Source organism: Leucopleurus acutus (genome assembly GCF_964270905.1).
Source record: "Leucopleurus acutus genome assembly, chromosome: 2".
NCBI lineage: Eukaryota > Metazoa > Chordata > Mammalia > Artiodactyla > Delphinidae > Leucopleurus > Leucopleurus acutus.
Genome location: NC_139143.1, coordinates 115,201,756 through 115,229,604, shown reverse-complemented (window position 1 = coordinate 115,229,604; position 27,849 = coordinate 115,201,756). Strand labels below are relative to the sequence as shown.

Below are 27,849 nucleotides of genomic sequence, written 5' to 3'. Positions count from 1 at the left end.
TAGGAGATTGTCCTTTTAATCTAGTGCTAACCTTTTTACAAATGTGTAAGAACCATGACACCTGTTTTATAGCAGTGGGTATGTTTGTTTAGCATGGATTCAAGTCCCCTGTACAAACTACCTAGCTGGCAAAAGGGCAAAATGTTGTTGGTCTTCGCTTACATTGCCTACCAGTCAAGAGACCTTAAATCAGTGTTCCTCGGAGTGAGATGCAAAACATGTACACATCACAATCACCTAGGGGGAAGGTGCTGGTTAAACAAATTCCTGGACATCCTCAGGCCCAATAATCTCCATTTTAAATATTCTTTAGACTATGAGTATCCCAATTAGTAGAAATAACAAAGAACTGTAGATACACAGATTCTATACAGTGAAATGTAAACATTTGGAAATTGAAATCTGTCTCTGTTACTAATTATTTACTAGCATCATCTTCTGCTCAATAAGCTCACTGAGAAAAAAACACATAAACATTCTTATATCTCTAAAGCCAGTGCCTTTCAAGGCCCTGTTCATCACTTCTTGCTTTTTAATATACATATATTAAGAAATCACACACACACCTCCTTTTAAACTGCAAACTAAATATGTTCAACAGTGGTTCCTCAAAAGCCTGTTATTTCCATAACTTTATTAAAATAAGAAAATTAAATATATATGAAAAAATAATGGAAAACAAGGACCTCTATCAGCTTCATTAGCTACAATATGCATTATTTGTAATTATAAATTATATAAATTATAAATTACATGTAACATAACTGTAACAAAACCTTTAGTTTTGAAAAATGTTTTATTCAAGAATTATGTAATTTCAAATATCTTCCAAAATACAGTTTCCTAGATTGCTACAAAAGGAAGCAAATTGAATAAGAAATGTCATTAAATATGTTTCACTAGTATATACATATGAATGCCAAGCAATTAATATTTAGCCCTGGAATGCGTACCATGTCTTTCATTTTTCCCTATTAAAGGCTCAATCCAGCACTTTGTATAGGCTATGTACAACAGGCAAAAGTTCAGTGTTCATAGGAGTTTCACATTAGCTGCCTCAATTTATAGCTGTGGTAGTTTGTCCACAGGGGTGTCAAATTTGAAGTCTGTAGGAAACAGATCTGGGGCCCGAGGATAGATTAGCCTGTAGGACTGTCTGATTGTAACATCAGCAACACCAGCAATATCTCCAATTTCTAAAAGACAAAAATCAAAATATTAAGTTTAACTTCCATCCTACCTCCCCTTCTACTACCTGCAATATTAAGTTTAACTTCCATCCTACCTCCCCTTCTACTACCTGCGTTTGTGAGACATGGTACTATAAAACGTCTTAAGTGAAAAAGAAAACAAAAATATTTTCAAAAACTAAAAAGTAGAAAGCAGGGCTACAGTAACAACAATAATAATGGTATTAGTACTTTTCGCCAAGCATTGTCGAATTAGTTTAAAAGGTTTACTATACGGAAAACATTTAAACAGTGTTCAAGGCATAGCACTATGTGTGATAGCTATTATATTGCTCATTGTATTTAGAACTGACTTCTTCACAATAAATTTTTTTGAGCATCACAGAATCTATGAATACATTCCTGTAAATAAATTCACTTTATTAGTTCTGTGTTTAAAAGTTCCCCTGCAACGTCTCCCCTAGCTAAACCTCTATTAAGAGGTTCTTGTTAGGTTAAAACCAAAATGGGATCATGTTGGTATTTTTCTTTTTTAAAAAAATATTTATTTATTTGGCTGCTCTGGGTCTTAGTTGCAGCACGTGGGATCTTCGTTGCCGCGTGCAGGATCTTTAGTTGCGACATGTATGATGATCTAGTTCCCTGACTAGGGATCGAACCCAGGTCCCCTACATTGGGAGCTTGGAGTCTTAACCACTGGACCACCAGGGATGTCCCTATAAGTATTTTTCTACAGCCTCTTTTTTCTACTTAACATATCTGAGGTCAAACAGCTGTATATTATAGCATGATATAGATGTTTTTCACTATTATAAACACATACTTGAGCATATATATTGAGCTCACATGAGTTATTTCTACAGTCTATTACAGAATCCAAGGATCCACTTTTACCATTCAAAGTCAGTGTCATATTTTCCTTCCATTTTTTAAACCAAGTCCCAAAGGACTGCCACTTGACAATTATTTGGTTAGTTATACTTAATCAAAATAGATTTTTTAAACACACCCTTTAATACAAACTCATTTTACCATCTTTTCAGAGCCAGTTCAAATCAGTGAGATTTTACAGCTTTTCAGTGTGGATGCTGCCATCAGTGCACAATTAGCTAATTTTAAATTTCCTTATCGTATGTTGCATTATATTTTTCTAGACATAAATACCAATCAATGTCAACTATGTGAATGTCAACTGGGTGCTGGGCAGCAAGTAATTTCACTACCTCACTTTTAAATTTAGAATTGACTGCTCCCTTTTCTTTATAAATCTTTTTGAGGATCATGGAACTAATTAAGGAATGCATGCTTGTAAAGAAATTCACTTAATACTTCTGCTTGAAAGTTCTACAACAGTAAATTCAAGAATAGCTGCAGAAGGTTTAACTGCTTATGTTAGCATTTTCACGAAGAAATTGTGAATAGCATACAAAAGAAGAAAGAGAACAGGTTTCATAGAAAGTTAAAACTTGATGGTCAACACATATTGATAGTGTGCCTCTCTGTAGGGTACCATGCCAGCCAATGAGAAACAAAGCATGGCCACCTCCTCTCAAGATTTAAAAAGTTAACTATTCAAAATAACCAGGAGAATTTAGGGCGAACAAATAAAAACTTCTAAAAATGAAAAATGTACAAACTAAAATTAATTACTTAATTCAAATGAAAAAAAAGTTAAGTCTGTACACAGGGTTATGCCTCCAAATATTTTTATTTATGAGACACTTAAAATGCTGTATTTTCTTAAGTTTTGATGCTAAGGAACTACCTCTTAAACATGGGCTCTAGATATTTAGTGGCATCCCTCAGACATATTGCAGGTTCAGTTCCAGACCACTGAAATAAAGCCAATACTGCAGTAAAGCAAATCACAGGAATTTCTGGGATTCCCAATACATATAAAATTTATATTTACACTGTACTGTAGTCTATTAAATGTGCAGAAGAATTATGTCTAAAAAGATAATGCATATACCTCAACTAAAAAATACTTTATTACTAAAAAAATGCTAACCATCATCTGACAATTCAGAATTGCCATAAACCTTCCATTTGTTAAAAAAAAAAAAAAAAATGCAGTATCTGCAAAGTGCAACAGAACCAGGTAGGCCTGTACCTGCTTCGTACTTAAAATGGAAATACAATCACATACTACAGCCTTTATTAATTTCATCACTACCGTTCCTGATGAACAATCCTACCTTTTTGGGTCCTTTTCTCAGCTGATGCCTGTGAGGCCATGTAAATGGCGGCTGCTGCCACAGATATTGGGCTCCTTCCAGGAACCAAGTCCAACTCCACAGCTTTACGGGCTATATGTGTAGCTGCCATCTGTACTTGTTTAGGAAGACAAAGGTTGGAACAAAACCTGGACATGAAGTCCCCAGTTGTAATCAGATCCACACTGGTTTCTAAAGCTTTCAAAATAAGTTTAAAACATCGACCGATTTCTTTCTTAGAAATTCGTGATACGGCACATATTTCTAAAAAGAGAAAAGAAATAAATAAATCCACATAGGCCACGTAGTTCACTGTAAAATCTATCATTTCTGATTATAAAAGTAATATATTCTAATTGCAAAATTCAATCATGCCTTAAAGATCAATCTCTAATCCTCTCAGTGATACTTCTCATAGAGCTAATTTAAAATTTCTGTTAATTTAAATGTTTATTACACTTAAAAGAAGTTTTTAAAAAGTTAAATGTAGGTTTTAATATTTCAAAATATTAACTTCTCTTAAGTTTCAATTCATGCAAGTTTCTTCAACCAATCAAAAACTTCTTTGATATTTATGTATTAATCTGTTGTAAGGAGTATGTCAAGAAGATGAAAGAAAATACTCAAACTAAAGAAGGCTTCTCAAGTTACACAATGTCATACGTACATGCAATCCCTGAGATTACAGGCTATAGAAAAGTGAGATCAAATATTTGACCCTGTTATTCTAAAAATTCAAGTACCACTTTCAGAATAAATTTAACAAAAGCCTTAGTTTTAGCTGTAATAACCCAAAAGATGGTAATGATAATGGTCACTGCCTCTTCACTCTGACACAAAAAACGTAAAAAATATTCATGGATGAATGAAGGGTAATTATAGTCTTAAGCTAAAATGTGTAAGTATCACAGCAACACTGTGAATAAGCTGTAATGTTTTCATGGGTAAACTACAAATTAGATGAAAAACACTGGTTCTTGCAAAGCCTCCAACCGAAGTGTGAAAATATAAACTGTCTAACTCAAGAGAAAAAGTTTCATTCATGCTTTCTAAGGCTTGACTCCCTCACCTGTAGAGACCTGTGCTGGGAGCGGAAACTTTTCTGTGCATCCAGTGTACAGACTTACTACAAAGGCTTCTGATGCCAGGCCTCAAAACGCACAAGATATAGTCAGAAGATCCTACTAGCAAAGAACAGAGGGCATACATGGACTAACATGACTTTACATGGGCAATAGCCTGAAAAGAACATGATCAGTATGATCACAGAATTTTTGTCAAGGAATAAAATAAGGTGGTGTTTAGAAAGGTACTTAGGTGGATTACTGTATGTAACCAGGAAGACATGACTTATCTACCTACTGTCAAAGCTGCTTGACTTTGGTCTGTCACTTTAATATGAAATAGATAACATTTATATCTAAGCAACTAAAAACTTACCTTTAAATGTCCTAGGAACTCCTTCCTGTCTGCAGGCAATATAGAGACAAGCAGAAGCTATGGCATCATTAGCCCTTCCCTTCAGGCTCTTCTGTTCATACACTTGCTTGAACAGATTATTTGTTCGATCCTTCAAAGCAGAGAAACTAAGTTTAATTAATTCTAGGCCATTTAATTAGCCACAATAGCAAAATTTCATGTTTTCACTAAATTATGCTAAGTCAAAGCCAGCATGGCTTAAAGACAAGAACTTACAACTATATTTCGAGGGAGGTTGATTCTGTCTGCCATGGTAGTGATTTCTTTGAATGCATTCATCATTGCCCGATCAGAACTACTCATGGTTCTCCTATTCTGGTACTTAGAATTACCGAATTCATCAAAACTTGCAGCTCCTGTACCCTATAAAACAAAGTTTTATAACTTTACGCAAAAAACTTTGAAAACCTGAATGAACAATTTCTAAGAAAACTTAACTTATACAATCTGACTCCATATTACCCAAGAAATCTACCCTGAGCAACCTCTCTATTCCTCAAAAGAAAAAGTACCAGGTTAAGATGGTTTTAAAGAGGTTTTCTAGCAAATACTTTAAATGTAAATATATTATTAGAAAATCTAATAATATAAACCATCATATTAATAGACCTAGGAGAAAAGTCACATGATAATCTCCAAAGGTGCTTAAAAAAGTTAAGCAAACAAAACTCCCAAGTCCAAAGCCAGCACAATGATTAATGAAGAAACAGCAGCATTACCACTGAAGTCAGAAGACAAAAACACCTCCTACTGCTACCATTTTCTAACACTGTACTAGAAAAACTAACCAACATGATGTAATTTTAATTATATAATGTTATTATATAACAATTATATTAATTACATTAGTATAATTATATTAAAACTCAGCAAGAGAAAGATTAGAAGTACAAATTTGAGACAGAAGTGATAAACTATTTGCAGATACTACCTTTGTATTTACCTAGAATACTCAAGAAAATCACTCAAACTGCTATAAATAATAAGAGAATTCATTAGAGGGGCAAGTTCAAAATTAACAAATAGAAATCAATAGCCTACATATGTGTAATCAACCAGTTAGAAGATGAAAGAAAAAGCTGCAATTACAACAGCAACAAAAAAGATAAAATATCTAGGGATCAACTTAAGAAACATGCAAGACCTTGATGAAGAAAACTTTAAAACATCCACTGAAGGACACATATGACCTAAGGAAATGGAAATGCATACTGTATTTCTGGATAACAAGATTTTTTCCTTAAGAAGTCAATTTTCCCTAAGGCAATTTGCAAATCTAACAAAACTCAGTTGAAATAATACCCAAGTTTTGTTTTTTGTTTTTAAACTAAACAAAGTTATCCTAACTTTAAATGGAAAAGACAAGTGAAGAAAATGCTGGAAAAGGACAATAAAGCCAGATATCAGAACAGTGTGGGGTGGCACTGGACTAACTAGACCAGGTTAGAGAAAGCATGCAAAGTCCAGAAATATCCCCAAATACATTCAGAAATTTAACATATGACAAATGTACCATCTTAAAAAATTTCTTTGCCATATAGGCATAAACAACTTTCAAAAGAAACAGGAGAACCTAATAGTGGTTACCTGTTCTGACAGGGAAAGGGGGCTGCAACAGAAACAGAGTTTAGGGGTCAAGGGTGAGGAAAAACCACTGTGGTTTTTTTTACATTTTTGTTTCTGAATCATGTATTTCCTATTGAAAAAAATTAAACATTAAAAAAGTCACAGCATTAATTAGTTGCAATCTTAAACATTTAAAACTGTCCTTAGTATACTTTTTTCCAGCCTGTAAAGCTAAAGCAAACACAGAAACCTCCTACTTTAAAATATTTCTGAATATTATAAACTTTTTAAATTAGCCTACACCATTTTTCAAACTTAATATGTAATTTATAGACCATGAAAAAATAATGACCTACTTTTGAATACTTTCTTAAAAATAGACTATGCAGTAATACAGATTCAGTCCTAAAATAGCATACACTTCCTTGATGAGTCCTTTGGAATAATGCCACTACTACTTCCAATTCAGATAACAGAGCAAAAAACAGCCAGGCTGCCAGGAAGATTATGCTCCTGCTTTATATAATAGCAGCAGGTACCATCTATTGAACACATTCTACACACTACATGTGTTATAGATACTTTACATACATTCCCATGTAACCCTCAATATCTCTATAAAGTAGTATTATTCTCACTTTACTGATGAGGAAAGTAAATTCACCAATATTAGAAAGTAATCTATACTGAGATCCAATTTATCTTAGGTGGTATCGAGGGAAAAGAGAAAACATTCATATTCAAGGAACATGTCAATATGAACTCAAAGAACATACTACACTCAATTTTTTGTGCAAAACTGCTTCATGAAAACAAGGGCCTGTAACTTCAATCTATTGGTCTCCCATTTAAGATGGAAGAAATGCATAAGGCAACCATCATTCACAATAGTAGTACTGGCAAATCTTATTCTCAGATCAAGATTACTCACTGGGGCAGACTGATACTTTTGCAAAGTTCCCAAACAGGTCTTTAGTCAGTCTGCACCTGGTACTTCCTGCCAAATGGATTTATTACCTTGCCAATCATAGTAGACAAATCTCCATCACTCAGGAGAGGATTCTGAGAATCTCCAACTCGAGATGGATCTTTTGTTGCTTTATCATTGCTGAAAGTTCTCCACTCAGATCCTACATCGATAACCCGGTCACCTGAGAATATAAGTGCAAGTCTAAATTGTTTTGTCAAGATGGGATTTATTTAATGCTGCTTAATGCCCAACTCGGCCCTATTATTCCCAGAAAATCTCAACACAAACATCAGGTTTCAGCTTAAGTATCTTGTTTCAGGCATTTGTCCTATAGCATTCCTATTGTGCCAGTCCAATAATAACCCTCTTTAAACATTATGCTATGATTAATCATATTCTAACTCCTGGAACAAAGAATTAGTCAAAATAAGGACAAATAGCAAAATAAAGCTATTCATATGTGATGCAAAGATAAAGTAATATAACCATGAAGAACCAAAATGTGCAACAGGCATGGAAAAAAACAGAAAACACTATTCACAATCGTATTAATACACATAGTTTAACATTTAAAAAATTACAAAGTTTTCATGGGCAATGCTCTGCAAAGATCTAAGCCTAAGGGTATGTTTTAGTAACTATTTGATGAAAAAATATTTTGGGCCAAATAATTCATACAGAATAAACTTTAAGCCTAGAAATCAGTAAGCAAGAAGCCAGACATGGGTAGATCTGATGTAGATTACTGCTTTGGGGGGAATGCTCAATGGCTGGTAACACCTCCAACCACAGACAAGAGTTAACATGAACACATGCATATGCTAGTGATTGTGCCCTTTGTAAATGTTCTCTTTCAATACTGAAAGCCTTATAAAAGGTAGGTACCACTTTTATTGCTACACTAGAAATAAAACTAATTTGCCAAAGATCACACAGCTAAAACTGAAACGCGAATGGGATTCCAAAATCTGTTCTATACTGCATTCGTAAAACATGAGCTTTTCCACCAGCTGTGATAAAACTGAAAGCAGGAACCAGATCATTTTCATCTGTGCCTATACACAACAAACAAAGGAGAAAGGAATGGCAGAAGTAAGTTACCTCAGTAGTTAAAAGTCTGGTATTTGTAGAGAACAAAAGTAGGGATACCAAGGGAGGCAGGTGAATTCGGAGACTGGGATTGATTTATATACACTACTATGTATAAAACAGATAAATGATGAGAACCTACTATATAGCACAGGGAAATCTACTTGGAGCTCTGTGATGACCTAAATGGGAAGGAAATCCAAAAAAGAGGGCATATATGTATACACATGGCTGATTCACTTTGCTGTACAGCAGAAACTGACACAGCAGTGTAAAGCAACTATACTCCAATAAAAAAATAAATAAGGAAGGAATTAAAAACAAGTCTGGTATTGACAGTCAATTAATATAATGGTTAACAGTGTGGACTCTTGCTGCTTAGCTTTGGACAAATTTCCTCATTTCTGTGCCTTCACTTCCTCAGCTTTAAATTTCCCCAATAACCTCATTTTAAAGATTTAAACATTAAATAAGCTCATACAGGTTCAGTACACATGAAGTGCTTAAAAACCAGTTCAAAGTAAGTTGTTTGATATTAGCTATTTATTGCTATAAAAATAATAAGATAACATTCTGACATTTTGACATTCATTCTGAGTAAGAAGAGCACCAGTTGTAAAATATTAATCTCCATATTAGACTTTTACAGGATCAATATCAGAGTGCTTTGCTGCAGTACTTGATCAGTAGGATCAGTAGGACAGCAAAGGAGGCAGGGAGAGAACAGAAGGAAGGAACTACATGTAGATTGTGCTAAATCTTCTAAACGTTTTTATATATGGTACGTTAACTAAAATGCTTATAAATAGAGTACAGTGATCTGATCTTAGTGTTATATTTAAGAAAACAGGTAAATACACAACAGAATCATTCATTCCTGATGGTTTGGGGAAAATCTGTTTTTCTCTGAATGCTCAGGTCACTTGGGAATAACCAGATCTCACTTGGACTATCGTGTGTCCCTGTCACTAGGGAACTGGGATAGAGCTAGGATCCCCATTTGTCATACCTTATGCAATAAGAATGACCAAGGAAAGCAGAAGCAGGGAGATCAGTTTAGGCAACTTCTGTGGATCAGAGATTGGGCAGGTGGCCCAAAATAAGGAGAAAAAGTTAAATTGATGGGATGGTCATGATGGATTTCACTGCTTCCTCCTCATAAAAGCAAACATCACTAAACTTGGGAAGCAATTCTAATTACATAAATTAATAATGATTTTTAAAACTTACCTGAAAGAAACATAAAATCTGTAACTGTGCACTGAACTTTACTATAATACTAATAAGCAAGGCCCATGTCTCCAAGAGACCACTCTAAAGAGACTTGACTGTTCTTCCTTTTTACAGAATAGCTCCTTACAAAAAATAGTTACATAAGCAAAACAAAATTACCTGTATTACCAACATCCAAAGACAGCCACTGTAAATATTCTGGCATATATTCTTTCTGTCTTTTCATTCATGTGTATATATATTTTTTGTAAGATTAAAATTATATCATATTGTGCCTATTCCACTACAAGCTCTTTTCACTAAATTTCTATCAAAACACCAAAACAAGATTTTTATTTATTTATTTTTTTTTGCGGTACGCAGGCCTCTCACTGTTGCGGCCTCTCCCATTGCGGAGCACAGGCTCTGGATGCGCAGGCCCAGCGGCTATGGCTCACGGGCCCAGCCGCTCCGCGGCATGTGGGATCTTCCCGGACCGGGGCACGAACCCGTGTCCCCTGCATCGGCAGGCGGACTCTCAACCACTGCGCCACCAGGGAAGGCCCGATTTTTATTTTTTGAAAATATTTATTTTTATTATTTATTTATTTGGCTGTGTCGTGTCTTAGTTGTGGCATGCGGGATCTCAGTTTCGGCATGTGGGATCTAGTTCCCCAACCAGGGATCGAACCTGGGCCCCCTGCATTAGGAGTCCACAGTCTTAACCACTGGACCACCAGGGAAGTCCCCCAAAACAAGATTTTTAGACAAAGTTTAGTCCCTTTAATAGCATCCACTGATCAAAGTGATACCACAGTGTCTCCATGCTTCATGTTTTCAAAGGGAGAAAAGTGAATCCAACTTTCCTAGTCAGTGAAATGAAAACACAAATGTACACAAAACAAAAAACTACTGTGGCATTCAAATCTACAGTTACTTAAAAAATTTAAGTTAAAAAAAATCAAATGTCATCATTAACTTTTAATATCTTAATTAACACAATGGCTGTATTAAGAGAATATTTTAGGGACTTCCCTGGTGGTGCAGTGGTTAACAATCCTCCTGCCAAAGCAGGGGACACAGGTTTGAGCCCTGCTCTGGGAAGATCTCACATGCCGTGGAGCAACTAAGCCTGTGCGCCACAACTACTGAGCCTGCGCTCTAGAGACCACTAAGCCACAACTACTGAAGCCCGCGCACCTAGAGCCCATGCTACGCAACAAAGAGAAGCAACCTCAATGAGAATCCCGTGCACCACAAGGAAGAGCAGCCCCCCACTCACTGCAACTAGAGAAAGCCCGCACGCAGCAACAAAAACCCAACGCAGCCAAGCAGAAACTTAACACACCATTGCAAAGAAATTATACGCCAATAAAGATGTTAAAATTTTTTTTAATTAATTTTAAAAAAAGAGAATACTTTATCTTTACTAACTCACATCTTTTAAGTCCTTCTGGGACTCTAAATATGATAAAATATTAGTTAGCCAACATGCTTCACTTCACAGCATTTCCTTTTGGCCCAAAAGTAACTTACCATGAGTTTTTTTTAGTGCTTGCTTTGTACTGCCTCAAAAAAGACAAGCTGGATTAGGGAGAAAATAAATTTTAAAAAAAGCTGGCCTAGGATAGTATAAATAGAAAGACCAGAACTGGGTAGTGATGTAATTTTTCCACATACATGGGAATGATCTACATGACTCATTCAACAATCTGTGGTTTGTGCTAAGAGCTATTCCCTCTTTTTATATGTTACTGCTCAAAACATAGCATTTGTAAAAAATAAAATTTCCAAAATAACTCAAAAAGCACATCATGAAACTACAACTAGACCACCAGATTAAGTGCATGAGTAACAAGAAATAGGGCAGATCATTCAGAAAAAAAGTCAGAATATATAAAGGATTTTCTTGGAAAACATCTAAATGGTCTCACTTTTAAAAGCTGCTCTGGAAGGAAACTGCATTACAGAATTTTTCAAGGAGTAAGTGTACAAGGCAGCCATACTGTTTGGGCATAATCAACCTTTGACAAGAAGCTGCCTGCCAATTAGCACATGTGCGCATAACACACAACCTCACAAAGCCTTCCACGTTCTAGAAACAGAGAAACACGCCAACTTTCACTAGTTCCTTTCTTAACCACACACTGATTTTTGTAAAATTAACACCAGATAGAAAGTCTATATATAAAGGTTTTTAATAGCCAAAATCATAGCAGGACTGTTATGTACATAATAGCACTACTCCTCCCTCCATCTATAGAGTATGATCTCTAACACTCTGATCAAGTTCCTCATCCAAAAAGGTAAACAGATTCAATATGTACATCTAGGTATTACACACATGCACAGTTCTCAATCCATGTATCAGTGGTGTCTAAAGAGTATTAACTAAGATATTATACTATATTCTACAATGAGTTTCATCTATTTTTTCAAGAAGAAATTGAGAATAATTGCCAAAATCATTCACACCAGTTTAAAACCGTTCAACTACTTTGGCACCTACCCACCTTATGATCTGGCAATTCCACTCCTAAGTATTTGCCTACAAAAATCTCACACAAGAATATGGGACTTCCCTGCTGGTCCAGGGGTTAAGAATCTGCCTTCCAATGCAGGGGACACAGGTTCAATCCCTGGTTGGGCAACTAAGCCCGTGAACCTCAACTACTGAGCCTGAGCACCACAACTAGAGAGCCCGCGTGCTCTGGAGCCCGAGCACCACAACGAGAGAGAAGCCCACGCGCCACAACGAAGAGCCCGCACGCAGCAACTAAGACCTGACACAGCCAAATAAAATAAATAACTAAATATTTTTTAGAAAGTCTCATACAGGGCTTCCCTGGTGGCGCAGTGGTTAAGAATCCACCTGCCAATGCAGGGGACACGAGTTTGATCCCTGGTCCAGGAAGATCCCACGTGCGGTGGAGCAACTAAGCCCGTGCACCACAACTACTGAGCCTGCACTCTACAGCCCATGAGCCACAACTACTGAGCCTACGCTCTAGAGCCCATGAGCCACAACTACTGAAGCCCATGCGCCTAGAGCCCGTGCTCCGCAACAAGAGAAGCCACCACAATGAGAAGCCCCCGCACACTGCAACGAAGACCCAACACAGCCAAAAACAATAAATAAAATGAAATAAAATAAATTTATTAAAATAAAGTCTCATACAAGAATGTGCACAGCAGCATTATTCATATTAGCTAAAAACTGGAAACCCAAATGTCCATCAATGGGAAAATGTAAACAATGGAAAACTCAGCAAGTAAACTACTAATAATGCAGTAACAAGTGCATTTCGAAAACACTATTTTGAGTAAAAAAAAAGTCAGTCACACATAAGAAAAACCAACCATATTATATGATTTTATTTGTAGGAAGTTCAGAAACAGGTAAAACAATTTCTGAGGATAGAAATCAGTACAGGGATTGCTGGGTTGGGTTGGGTTGGAGGTGGGGGGCGAGGTAGAGGTGACTGACTAGAAAAAGGCATAAGGGAACTTCTGAGATGAGGGAAATGGTCTAATCATGTTTTGTTTGTCTGTTTGGTTTTTTTTTTTTGGCTGCATCGTGAGGCTTGCAGGATCTTAGTTCCCTGACCAGGGATAGAACCCATGCCCCCTGCAGTGGAAGCCCAGAGTATTAATCACTGGACTGCCAGGAAGTCCCTAAATATCTTGATTAGTGTGTTGGTCACACCAGTATATGCAATGACAAAATTTAAGACCATACATTTGGGATCTTTGAATTTTATTGTCTGCAATTATACCTTAATAAACTAAAAATTAAAATTCACCCCCACCAAAATACTGTTGAATTTGAATTAAACTGTATCAAACCTATACACTTTGGGGGGAGTGACAGAACAATTTTTATCTATCTTCTTGGACAAGGGAGTATACTCTTTCTCAAGGTCTTCTTTCAGATTACATGTATGTCACATTTAGACCTTTTTGTTGTTAAGAATCTCATTTTCTAACTAGTAATTGCTATAGTATTTTATATGCTTATATTCAACCACTTTTAACCAGTGGTTTTAATTCAACCACTTTTATATGCTTATACTGAACCACTTTTATAGTCTATTAATTTTAAACAATTCCCTGGTGGCACAGTGGTTAAGAATCTACCTGCCAATGCAGGGGACATGCGTTCAAGCCCTGGTCCGCAGCAACTAAGCCCATGTGCCACAACTACTGAGCCTGCGCTCTAGAGCCCGCGAGCCACAATTACTGAGCCCAAGTGCCACAACTACTGAAGCCCAGGTGCCTAGAGCCCGTGCTCTGCAACAAGAGAAGCCACCGCAACGAGAAGCCCGTGCACTGCAACGAAAGCCCAACACAACCAAAAATAAATTAATTTTTTTTAAAAAAAGAGAATACTTTATCTTTACTAACTCACATTTTTTAAGTCTCTCTAGAACTCTAAAGATAAAGTATTAGTTAGCCAACATGCTTCATTTCATAACATTTTCCTTTTGGCCCCAAAGTAACTTAGCATGAGTTTCTTTTAGTGTTTGCTTTGTACTGCCTCAAAAAAGACAAGTTGGGTTAGGGAGGAAAAAAAAAAAAAAGCTGGCCGAGGATGGTATGAATAGAAAGCCCAGGACTGCTTTCTATGCAGTCCTTATTCAAGTTGATGGAATTCCTACCACTTGAGACATGCCAGTCACCATGCTAGGGAAATAGGTTTCTAATAGTAACATTTCTACTCACATACCATTGGCCAAAGCCAGTCAAGTGGTGATGTTTAACTTCAAACCGAGTGGGGAAATACAATTGCACCATGTGGCCCAAAAGAGAAGAACCAGAAATATCAGGGAATAGTCATCAGTACTGTTCCACATGACAATTAGCAAATAAAACTCAGCTTTGTATTTTTGTGGATTTATGTATAAATTTATTTTAAAAAGATTGTTCTATGACCTCCTTTCTGTGTCACAAGACAAACAGGAATCAGACTTAACTTCATTGTATTCCATCAATAAAATTTTAGGTCCCTTCAAAGTAATGTTTTTACTGGTCGGTTGCTTGCAAATTTTTATTAATAAAACTTTTTAAATGTTAAAAGGATACATTCCCCAGTGGTGCGTGGGAATCTTGATGTGCAACCCTAAGGGTCTTCTGTGAGGAATGTCAAGTTTTCTTCTATTGCACCTTTAATATTTTATCATATTCAGCTGGATCTTCAAGTAGTACCATAGTGGCTATCTTGTCTTTACCACTTTCCAAAATTCACTCTTTATATTCTCAGGTTTGTTTTCTGCTTTACTGATTCGATTTTCTAGAATGTTAAGTCAGCTCATTGCTATCGAAACAGTTTTACTGTGTTTGTCTCCTTGTACTATCTTCTTTATTTCTGACCACTTTTAATAGAAACATTAAGGAAGCTTTATTTCACTGATCACAAAAAGCAGTTATTTTCTATAACTTTTTTCTAGTAAACTGTATCAGAATCAGAATTTTCTGTTAAGTCCATAGGACCACTGTTCGTCTTTACTGTAGTTTGTATTCAAAAGCCTCAGGCTGATGTTTATGCTTATTTATCCTGAAATAAAGAATTATCAATCCAAGTCCAGTGGTGGCAGTGATGTTGGAAAACCTTCCAATCCACCACTGTTAAGTACTCCCAGCCTCTCTGGGTACTCACAAATCCCTGGCAGACAACAGAGAATCCAAACAAAAATAAACTCCCAATATGATTCCAAAAATGTATTAGGAAGGATACAGGTAGGTCTGTAATCAAAGCAAAAACAACAGCAACTTCAACGAGATAGAACTTTCTCAGGTTACCATAGTTAATTGTTTTGGATTAGTGTGACTCCCAGGCTCCTCCTATCTTTTCTGATAAGCCATCTTCATCATGACTTGCATTTTGTAGTGTATGATGGCTGCTGGTAGTTTCCTCCATCATGTCTGCATTCTAGCCAATGGGAAGGAGAAAAAGGGAGAGCACATCCCTTAGGGCAGGATCTAGAATTGCACAAATCTCTTCTACTTTACAGTGCACTCTTAGAACTTAATCAGGTGGCCATAACCAACTGGAAGGGAAGCTGGGAAATAAATACAGTCTAGCTGAGCAGCCACAGGCCCAGTGGATTCTTATTATTAAAGAAAGAGTTGGGTAATAGATACTGGGAAACAACCAACATCTTCTGCTACAAGGAATAATGCCGGAGCAGGGGAGAGAGATAAGAAAGGATGTCCTGTAGAAACAAGGTACTTTGCTTGATAGTATAAAGGAAACAGTACACAAAGACAAATTAAACAGACATTTAACCTTCTTACCAGGCAAGCTATAAATGGTAAATACAACCAAAGATATTCTGTAGTACAATATTAAAATCATAATGGCTTAAGGTAGCAATTTTAACAAAGGGGAAAACTGCAACATATCAAAAGCAGCCAGGAAGCCAATACTGAAGATAATCTGACTTTCCAACCTGACCTAGACTCAGGATATTTTTGTTTTCTGTTTATTATTGTAAATTAATAAAGAAATTTTTTTAAAAATATTTATTTATTTATTTGGTTGCGTGGGGTCTTAGTTGCAGCAGGCAGGCTCCTTAGTTGTGGCATTTGAACTCTTAGTTGTGACATGCATGTGGGATCTAGTTCCCTGACCAGGGATTGAACCCAGGCCCCCTGCATTGGGAGCGTGGAGTCTTATCCACCATGCCACCAGTGAAGTCCCAATAAAGGAATTTTTAAAAAGGGAATATTAAGAGGAACTGCCCAGAATTTCAATTCTTTCTGCCATCTTGTAAGCATTTTGGCATACCACCTTTGGTAGAGAATTCAGAAGTCTTAGAACAATATCCCCCAAGCTACTTGTTTTCATAGGCTAGATTTATCTAAAACCATTTAGTTTAAAACTGCAAAAGTTTTCAAAATGTGCTAAGTCAAAAACTTCAATAATCAAAATGTATTATTATTCAAGATGGATAAATCCAAAGCACTGAATTTTTTAATTAAAAAAAATCAAGGTGCTCTGGAAAACTGTTTAAGCCAACACACTGTATTTGTTAAATCTAATGCTGAAAATGAAATGCATCATTAGTTTTCACACCTTCCTCAGTCACCTAACCCTTCCTACCATTCCTTCTCACATTTCAAAGAATCCTGATTTTTAGTCTAGGGTTACTACACATTCTTATCAGAAATCTTGCATTAAAGATAATTTTGAAGGGAACTTTGATCAAGAGATATTTTATAAAGAAATACTATTAATAATATAGTCAGTCTCTAAATCAGTTTATGTTCCCACAATGTAAACTGGGTACCAACCCAAAATGAATTATCCACTAGAAACAAACCATATCATGGTTAATTTCCCAGACCAGCCCATAAAATCCTATTTTATCCATGTTTAGACCATTAAAAAACAATAAAAACAAAAAAAACCCTGTACAAGTCAACAGTGTAACTACCATTAGGAAAACAGTTTGTAAAGGAAAATACATTATAAGTTCCATCCTTGAATATGTGAACAGACCTTGCTTTTCCTGAAATACGGGCAGGTCTGCAGCAAGCAGCAGCAGCAGCAGCATCTAAGCTAAGGAGCCCTGGCTCTGGTAGAAGATGCATCTTAACTTAGTCACAATACATTTAGTCCTTCACATACTAATATTGATACTTTCAGGCCTCCATCTTATGGCACATGTTTCTTTTCCCCTCTACCTGGAATGACTTTCCCTCCATAAACCCTTACTCATTCTAATGATCATGTTTTCAATGTAAATTCAACAGTAATTTCCCTAGGAAGTCACCACTTCCTTCCTACGTGTTCTCACCAAACTTGGAAGATCTGTAATAGAACTTTTACCACTCTTTGTTGTTTTAATTTACCTTCCTCCTTTCCACACAGTAGACAAAGAATTGGTCCAGAGCTTGGTTATAGCATCTCATCTTTCTATCACTCTCCTTGACCAGCACAGTGTTTAATGGAAACATGCAGTACAAAGACCAAAGGCTTTTCAAGTCCAATAAATCTGGATTTAAGTGGCTGTGTCACTTACTAGGTGTAGAATCTTGAGCTAATTACCCAAACACTACAAGCCTCAGTTTCCCTTTCTTTAAAATCAAAAAACTACCTCAGAGTGGTTGTGTTACCCAAGTAAAATTAGTGGTTCTCTGATGCTTAAGAGAAAGTAGCATCTAAATTAAAGATTTCTGAATTAGGTAAAAAAGGCTGTGTCTGAGGGCTTACAAGAGACGACAAAGCAAGAATTTGAAAGTGAATACAAATATTCCTTAATTTTAAAATATAACTTGGCTATAGTAAACTAAAGCTGAATATTTTCCTTTAGGAAACACTGCTAATGCAGATTTAAAGATGGTAATCCGATAATGTTTAAAATACTACAATTGCAGCATTAAATATGCCAGACCCATAACAATCACTAAAACACATTTTGCAATTGACTTGCTAGGAAGAATGGCATCTCAGATTTGGAATCACCCTTTTTTTCTACAAGGTTAAGAAAAAAGGAGTACTTATATCCCTAAAATACGTATCACTGAAATCTCATACTAAAATTATACTATGTATTTTATACATTATCTCATTTTATTCTTAACAATTCCTAACAAATCTGAGATGTATGGTACATGTCCTTTTGGCGGGGGGGGGGGGGGTGTACTTATTTTACACATAAAGAAAGTTAAGCTTGGAGAAATTATGTAACTTAACCTTAGTTACATAACTTATTAAGTAGTAGAGTCAAGTCTAGACTCCAGGGCCATTGACTCCTAGTTACCCTAGGAACTATGGACACACATAGATATCTGTCTTATAGGAATTTGCAGTCTAGGTCTGGAGACATGGGAAATATGAAAGCAAAGATGAGAAGCCTAACTGTACAGAGATCACAAAGAATGTGCCAAATTATAAAGTTTACAGGATAGATCTGTGTTTCTTAACATGTTACCAATGTATGACCTGAGCTAGGGTTTCTGGAAGTGGGGCCTGGAATCTTTTAAAACATTTCTCAGCTGATTCTTAATGTACATTCACGTTCATGTCTCAGATTCACTAGTATAAACAAATATCCAGAATGAACTTAGGAGGGGAAGGTCAAATCGACTCATTTTTCTCTTTCAAATTCATCTAAACTATTCCGGTATTTTCCTTATATTACTTTTTTTTTTTCTTGCGGTACGAGGGCCTCTCACTGTTGTGGCCTCTCCCGTTGCGGAGCACAGGCTCTGGACGCGCAGGCCCAGTGGCCATGGCTCACGGGCCCAGCTGCTCTGCGGGATGTAGGATCTTCCTGGACCGAGGCACGAACCCGTGTCCCCTGCATCAGCAGGCGGACTCTCAACCACTGCGCCACCAGGGAAGCCCTCCTTATATTACTTTTAAAATCAATGGAAGAATTCCATTTTAAATGCTACACAAAAAGTGGCTTTAAGTAGAAATGATACCACTAGTTCTAAACAACACCTCATTGTGAAATCCTAATTTATAAAAGTCTTGATAACCAATTTCATGTTTTAATAGCTGTTACGACAGCTTACTAACCTTACACTTTGCAGCCTATAAATCATGCCCAAACAATATACAAGGTCAAACTTATGAACAAAGTGATAATCTAAATATGATTATACTGCCACCTAGTGCTCAACTTTTAAAGTGTCATAATCACACAGGATTTGGGGGAAAAAACCCACACAGTGCTGTTACAGCCAACATGGTAGAAATGACAAAGCTTTGCTTTAAAAATTGGCCCTATTTTAGAGATCACTACCAATATCTTAAGGGTCACTGATGAGATATCCAATGACAAATCATAATACTTCATACGTCTAAAATAACAATCTTATAATTCAAATACAAGAGGAAAGTCAATTAAACTATTACATGTTATAAGTAGTACTACAAACAGCTACAAAAAATTGTAAACAACCTAAATTACCTGAGAGACTAAATACTACACAACCACTTAAATACTGGGGAAAAATTAAACAGGACATCAAACATGTAACAAATTGTATTTTCCAAAGATGGCAGCAATAATATTTCCCATCCACATGTTCTTCTGCAACATGACCTTGTCACCATCACATTGAGGTGGGGCTATTTCTCCTCCCCTTCCAATCTAGGTGGGTCCTAGGGCTGCTTTGACTAATAGAATGCAGAAGTGACCCTGTTCCAAGGCATAGCCCTTAACTACTTGAGTTCAGCTTCCGTTCTCACTGAAAACACTTGCTCCTGGGATATTTCTCGTAGAAACCAACCACCATGTATGAAATATGACTACTCTAACACAACTATGGAGAAGCTTTAGAGGATGACAAACCTCTGTGGGGAGGTCAAGGAACAGAAAGGCATCAAAATGCAGATGAAGATGCCGTTATGGAAGTGGATCCTCCAGGTCTAGCCAGTGCCGAAACAATGGCCCAGATGAATCCTTCCCAAATTAATGACCAATAAAATTATGAGCAAAATGAAATGGTTGTTATAAGCCACTGAATTTTGAGGTGATCTGTCATGTTACTGAAACAGAAATTGGTTCCTGAAAGTACAATGTTGCTTTAAGAAAGTCCTAAAACACATGGCACTGGTTTTAAGACTGAGTGGTGGGCCTCAAGGAGTCTACCAATGAAGGTTTGAAGGACAGTGAGAAAGGTGTTATTAGAGACTAGAAAAAAGGTATATTATATAAAACATTTTTTGTATTAATTTCATTTAAAAAGATAATAGTAATGGGCTCTCCTACTTGATAACTCAGTTGAGAGGGATAATATATGGCTCTGAAGGTAACAGTTGAGCAGTATCTAGTCTTGGGTTTAAAATTAAGGGGAGTTAGTGACAACAGGCTGCTTTAAGTTTCAAGAACATATTAAATATTAAGTAAGTACAGAGTGGTCCAAAAACAATTCTAAAAGAGTTTGTTTCTAAGGTTGTCTGGTGATTATTTAAACAGAAAGCTATTCAAAATGCTTATTCAATAAATATAATATAAAAACTTTCAGACAATGTAAAATTTCATGGCAAGTACAATCAAACTATGTACACCAAGATTATTTATTAGGAAATACATGATGATGTTGTCTAGATATAAATCTCCATGAACATCAATATCTCAAACATGAAAGAAGCCACAAATTTTATGCCCTCAATGGACTGCAGAATATTTGTCCAGCTTAATTTCTTCCCCATTTCCATAGTATTAGAGATAAAGGTTGAACTGAGCTGGCAACAAAGCATATGCCTTTAAACCAGCAAGATGATGCAAATCTAAATTTATTATTGATATATGACAATGATATACATTTGTGTGTGTATGTACGTATGTATATGTTATTTTTAAAATTCAGACCCATGGAATGTCATGATCAATTAAACTATTCTCAACATAATTTGACTGATGATATCCTTAGCAAAACAGAACTTTTTTAGCAGACTCTTGCCTGCCTCCCCTTGTCTAGTCATGGAATAGATTCTTCACTTGCAGGACATCATATTACACATTTAACCACAATATCTGTGAATAAGGCTACTGTATATTTTAAATCAAGTGTTTGTTATATTTTACATCAAAAAAAACAGTATCATAAACAGGTATTTCTATATATAGAGAAGTTTAATCAGATTATATTTTTAAGTTTTCAGGTCTTAAAATTTAGCCTAGTAGGTTTAGTTAGATTGAAAAATAGTAGTTTTGATGCTGTTCAAGACTAATAATAAAGCAAAACTAAAAGAAAATTAACTTCCCTTGGTTTGATATAACAGAAAAATGCAACTAAAAATTAAGGATTCCAAGCACAAAAAAGCAGGTAAGCCTTGAGAATTATATCTTCCTTCTCCAGTTGCTTAATTTTATTTACCCAACTATCTTGCTAGTCAAAGTGGAAGTGAAGCTGATGGAAAGACTGGAAATATAATGCAATATTTTTGCACTACTTCTTTTTAAGTGGCTACAGAAGTTAGGAGAGCCAAGAATCTGAAATTATCTTCAGTCTTCTGTCTCTGTCTCACTCTTACATATTATCAGTTCAATCTTAATACTTTGGAAGAGACAGAATGCTCTCATTTAACTTAGGGGTCAGCAAACCTTTTCTTTAAAGGGCCAAAGTAAATATTTTAGGCTTTCCAGGTCAAGAGGCCAAACTGACTTATTTTTATTCTTTTATTTTTGTGAAGAAATTCTGCTGTGATGAGATATTCCACTATATATTTTCTAAATTTTCTGACCATTGTTTTCCTGAGTTAGTAGTATTGTGATAAGTGCTTAGTCTGGTAATGTCAACGTCTGTTGTATTCTTCTGGCACATCTACAGTATCACTGCATAATGAACACAATGCTTTGCCACCTAATTCAGTAACAACCTACGCTCCACTGTGCCTTAAAAGCATGACATTCAGAGTTCAGCTTTTTTTCTCATTTTGACATGATGGGTATGCAATGGTAACAAAATAAATAAATAAAATGTTTCAGTATGGAGATATGCCTGGCACTCAAAAATGCTGTGGGTTTATAACTGCTTCACTGGGATTTGTAGTGCCCTAAGCAGCAGTGTGATGTGATGAGAGCATCACATATGGTTTCTGTTGCAACCACTAGATTCCGCTACTGTAACATGAAAGCAGCCATAGACAATATATAAACAAATGAGTGTGGCTATGTTCCAATAAAACTTTATTTATGTGTACTGAAGTTTGAATTTGATAATATTTTCATGTGTTCCCAAAATTATTCTCATTTTTTTCAAAATTAAAAAACATAAAAGTCATTCTCAGCACACACACCATATAACAACAGGTGATAGGTCACAGTTTGCCAATCTCAGATTGAACTCATTTTATTACAAAAGACAACGGCAGGATAGAAATTTGGCTCCCATGCAGGCAGTGGAGCTAGACTGCCAGACTACTTAAACTCCCGTTTCTGCACCTCTAAAATGAAGACACCTCACAAGTGTCTCCAAGGATAAACTGAGTGAATATGTAAGTCACTTAGAACAGTGCCTAGCATATAAGTATATTAACTGTTAATACTGCTTACTGAGCAGAATATAATTGCAAATGGATTCCGATTCCTATTAACAACTCTGTATGACTTAAAACTCCCACTGGAGGTCTGAGGCAAGCAGTCTATTTGCATGAATATTACAGATGTCCTCCAAGCAAGACACTTCCACAGTATATCCCCACCCATGTTTCTGTTATACTTCCCACAATCCTACTAGCAGTTTCAACCTTGAGTATTTCAAACTTCAAGTAGGACTCCTTTTCTCAGGTGCTGGCGGCAACCCCACCATAAGAAAATTTTTGAACAGACTATCTCTATCCTAAAGTTATGCTACATATCTAGATTAGTGAGAAAGTAGAAATAAAAGTGATATTTTAAGAAGTATTATTTTGACACTAACAATTTCACACTAGAAATTCATAAACAAATCATTCTGTGTGAGCAAATGAAAATTAAATCATTTTTGATGACTAAAAGGCCTTGGATGACACTCAGTACCTTTATAAAGATATACCTTTATTACTCCAAAATAAATCATGCTTATCTACCTTTATTACTCTAAAATAAATCATATTTAAATATACAAAAGTCGCAAAAGTTAGATTACATTTATTCATTATTTCATATGCACAAGAGTGCAAATGTTTAAGACTACGGATACAGGAGACAAAGGACTAAGGGCCTTTTCTTCTGGATCAGCTATCTCAATTTTAGATGTTCCCTCCTACCCCACATTATGAAATATATGTGTTTGTACAGACAATAAAATATGGTGTCTCTGATTTCACTCTTACTTATTTCCTTTTTTCTAATTATTTTTGTTTTACAATAAATATGAATTACCTGTAGGGGGAAAAAGTCAGAATGTATTCATTAAAAGAGAGTTTGGAAAATACACAAAAACAAAATGCCCCAAATAGTGATTTCATTTAAAACCATAGTAACTGCTCACCTACAACCAGGCCACATTCAGGACAGATCATATCACCAGCTCTGTAGTCCTCCACTAAGATCGCATCTGGATGATTTGGACATGTGACTCTTGGAAGAGCATCCAAACTAAATGAAAAAAAATTTTTTTTAAATATCCTCCTAACCAACATGCAACAAAGTACTAATCTTTTGGGGGGAAAAAGAGGAGGATTTTGAACATTTTTCCAATAAATTTATAATACATTTACATTTATAATACATTTAAGCTAAATTCTCAAAGTAAAAATCCTAGGTTAGGTTACTTTAAATCCTAGCTAGTATTAACAGATACAATTGGAATTGTTTTTTGTAAGAACAGTTATTGGTTTGCAGAATGGAAGGCTTTAAAAACTTAAATGGAAAACAAGTGTTTTTTTTCTTTTAACATGTAGGCTACTAAAATGTTTATAAACCTTGATTAACATAGAAATGACTAGCTACCATAATAACGGTGCAACATTTACACATAACCATCTGGGTTTGTGACCCTTGCCACTTATTTCTATGGTCAGATAATGAATTTCAAGTCTTTGTTTTCTACGTGCTGCATACCTTAGTAATACACTTAGAATAGTACACTGAACCTAAAAGGTATACAAATGAGGGTGGTAGAGGTGGCTAGGACCTGATGATTTCATTTAGACCAGAACTAAGTTTGTGAGCCCTCAAGAAATTGTTTCAAGATCTACTTTTTAATCTATCTGTGATATTAACAATTTGTTTGATTAATTTATTTTGAAAATAAGGCAGTCTGGGGAAGACACATCAGCCTTAAATGACCTAACAGAATCAGTTCTAAAAAGCATCAAAGATATTTAACATAGATTTAGTAATTATTTCTGTGGGTGTGGCCTTACAATCACAAATGTCTGGTATCACTGAAAATAAGCCCTTTATAAAAGTTCACCTGAAGTTAATACAGAACAAGGTTATGTTATGACCACCACAAATATACACATAAAAGACAACATCAAGCATTCTTAAAGTATGTAAATAGGTATCTGTGGTTTTGGATAAAGTTTCTCAAAGTAGCAAACAGTTCAGAATGTTAACTTTCAACATAGGTGATACCCACAGAAAAAATGATAAAGTAATCCATATTCCCAAAATTTATATATTCAGATTAACCAGAACACATCTTGGATCTTTTCACTACGGAAAGAGGGAATGGAGATTTGTTTTATATTCACATTTATTCCATAAATTTCTACTAGAAAAATATTTTAATAAATTATGACAAATAAAACATTAAGAAATTAGTATAAATTATTAAAGAAAACCATGTAAAAATAAAGGAAAATGTTAGTAAAGTAACAGTAATTACAAATGCATAAAATGGGCAGCCATGTGGCACACAGCATACCAAGGACTGATATATTTCATACTATTAATAAGTAGACATACTATTGTGTGCGTGTATATGTATATAAAAATGATATGGAAACATCTCAAAGATATCCTAAGTGAAAAGAGTAAGGTGGGGATTTTACAGAAAACTGAAAAAAGTATGAACTACAGTTATATGCAGTAACATGAATAAATCTCAAAATGCTGATAAAAGAAACCAGACACAGAGAAATACATATACATTTATATATAAAGTTTAAATCAGGCAAAACAAACCTATGGTGTTAGAAGTCAGGATGTGGTTACGTTTGGGAAGGGGTAATGACTGAGGGCATAAAGGAGGCTTCCAGGCTGCTAGTGGTATTTGATTTCTAGACCTGGGTGGTAGCTATGTGTATGTGCTCACTTTGTAATTGAACTGTAAACTTGTGTGTGCTAATTTCACAAAAAAGGTAAAAAGCAAGGTAGCACACAGTGTTTATATTAGACTACTTTTTCGAAGAAGAGAGGTTAGGACTATATGCATATGTTTGTGAAACCACAGAATCACTATGAAAACACCAAGAAACTGGTTATAATGACTGCTTTGGAGAATTAGATGGCTAGGAGCTAGGGAAAGAAGGAACTGCTTTTCACTTTTCTTCTTGCTTTTCTATGATTTGCCTGTGTTACCTATCCAAAATAAAATGAAACTGTGCTCAAGCAGTCAATTTTAATGAAATTACCCACAAGGGTAATACAAAAGAAGAAGCACAAGAGTGGGGTGGTGGGGAAGTAAGGGAAAGAAACAAGAGGGAAGGAATGGAGTAAACCACCACCACTGAGATTAAAATAACTCAGGCTGCCTAAGAAGCCACATAATGCCAAACTTCACTTTATAGCTATCATGTATTAGGTGCCTACTATGTGTCTAGTACTATACATATATTATTAATCTTCATTAGCAATTCTGAAAATTAAGCATTACCTCCATTTTAAAGATTATGCTCAGAAAACGATTTTCCTAAAATCACAGAACTAGTAAGTGGTGGAGTTTAGATTTTAAGTCACAACATTTGTGTTCTTCTCTGTGAAAACACCAAGCAGTTTCATAGCCTAGTCACTGTACATCTTCCTCAGGGGGAAAAAAGCTAAGGACAGAAATACTAACATTTACCTTTGTTCTCACTGGTAGAAAAACTCAACAGATGGACAGCAATGACATACATTTAAGAGCTGGACATGCCTAGAAAAAATTTACTTCAAAGAAATATTTCAAAGATTTTTTTAATGAAGAGAATAAAGGCACACAAAGGAAATGTATTCTTTTGGTAAAGAATCTATCAAGTGAATTTACTATATTTAACTATTACAACATTTCTTACAAATACCATTTCCTGTTCTATTATATACAAAAGCTTAGCCCAAATATGACCACGTTTACCTTTCAGATCTACTGCCATGAGAGAATACAAGTCATAGATAAGTGGTTTGGGAAGCTATTTCTCCATTTACCTACAAGGAAGCCTTACCTGGCAGAGCCACACCCAGTTAGAATGACTGAGCATTCAAACACTGAATTAGCAAACAAGTGTTTACTAATTCAGTAACAAGTGAACAAGTGTCCCTGGCTTTAAGAGCTGTGTCCAAGTAGTTTTAGCTAAGGCTGCCTCCTCCCCCAACCTTTTAAAAATACAGTAACATAAAGCAGTAAGCCTTGGTAGTTTACCAGAAAGGGCCTGGATTTCTCCAGCTTACTATTTTGTGATAATGGCTTTCATCGCGAATTCAATTCCAGAGATGATAACAAGCTCAGAAAAATTATGCCAGAGCTACCTTGCCTTCCAGAAGCTACAGAAGTTAATTTGATACTTTTAATACATGAGTTAACTAGAGGCCAAGTGTGACAACAGGAAATAGATATCTGAGACTCTACACTCTGTTCTAACACTAACCTTGGATAAGTCAACATTGGCATGACTCAGTTTACACTTACGCAAAAATCCTAACATATACCTCACGGTGGTCATGAGAGATATAATTAGGGTCTGCAAACATTTTTCATGTGACAGGATTAAAGACTGTCTCTAACGGCACTGTATGCACTTCCTGTAGATATGGGTACATCACATTTTTAAAATATAATATTAAAGAGTGACTACCCAGCATACGTAATTTTCTGCAGGCAAGATCTTCTTCAAGAGTATGCAGACGACATCTGTAATGAAATCTCTTAGAAGAGAACTTATCAACTCTTCATAAATGCCCTAGCTTCCACTTCAAAAGGCCTCGGGGATGGCAATCAGTTTCCCTCAGCCTTACCAATGCTGACGTCCCTAACTTTCTGGCTTGTCAGATCAATAGGGGCCTAAAATTAACCCTTTCCCTTTAGAGAGGAGGATTCACGGACCCTCGGGCTTGTTGAGCCACAGATGGAAAACCAAGCGTAGAAAAAATTAACAAGAAAAAAAGGACGGGTGAAATATCCGTAAAAGACGCGAGGCCAGGGGCTGGGGACACATGAGCCTTCACACGGTGGGGCCCGGGTGAGAAAACGGCCTAGGACGCTGGCGGAGAAATGCCGGCGGCTCGGTACCCCCTGCGACACCCCTGTCAGCCCTGCCTCTGGGAGTGCCTTTGTCCGGGGCGGCCGGCCGGTCCTGCCGCCTCTCCCCGCACCTCCGCGGCGTTTCGCCCGACGCTGAAGTGCCGGCGGCCACCTTGCAAGCCCCCGCACTCGCCGCCCGCCCCTCAGCTGCCCAAGCTCGGCTGGACGTACTTACCGGCTGGTAGACGCCATCTTCACGGCCACTGCAAGTCCAGCCACCAACGACGACGAACGAACC

At 36.2% G+C, this 27,849-nt stretch overlaps 1 protein-coding gene across 1 annotated transcript; it reads right to left on the bottom strand.

The window, feature by feature from the left end:
* Positions 1 to 799: 799 nt before the first annotated feature.
* GTF2B (general transcription factor IIB) lies at positions 800 to 27,849 on the bottom strand. The gene is made up of 7 exons (XM_082833544.1): positions 27,787 to 27,849; positions 23,658 to 23,764; positions 7,469 to 7,602; positions 5,102 to 5,248; positions 4,847 to 4,976; positions 3,389 to 3,670; positions 800 to 1,196 (listed from the first exon to the last, which is right to left on the bottom strand). The coding sequence occupies exons 1-7, from the start codon at positions 27,801 to 27,803 to the stop codon at positions 1,063 to 1,065; spliced, it is 951 nt and encodes a 316-aa protein (XP_082689670.1). The 5' UTR covers positions 27,804 to 27,849; the 3' UTR covers positions 800 to 1,062.

Coding starts and splice junctions, on each gene's coding strand:
- GTF2B (XM_082833544.1), bottom strand. Junction 3,671..4,846: donor AGTTCCTAGGACATTTAAAG/GTAAGTTTTTAG, acceptor TTCTCTTTTTAG/AAATATGTGCCGTATCACGA. Junction 1,197..3,388: donor TGAGAAAAGGACCCAAAAAG/GTAGGATTGTTC, acceptor TTTGTCTTTTAG/AAATTGGAGATATTGCTGGT.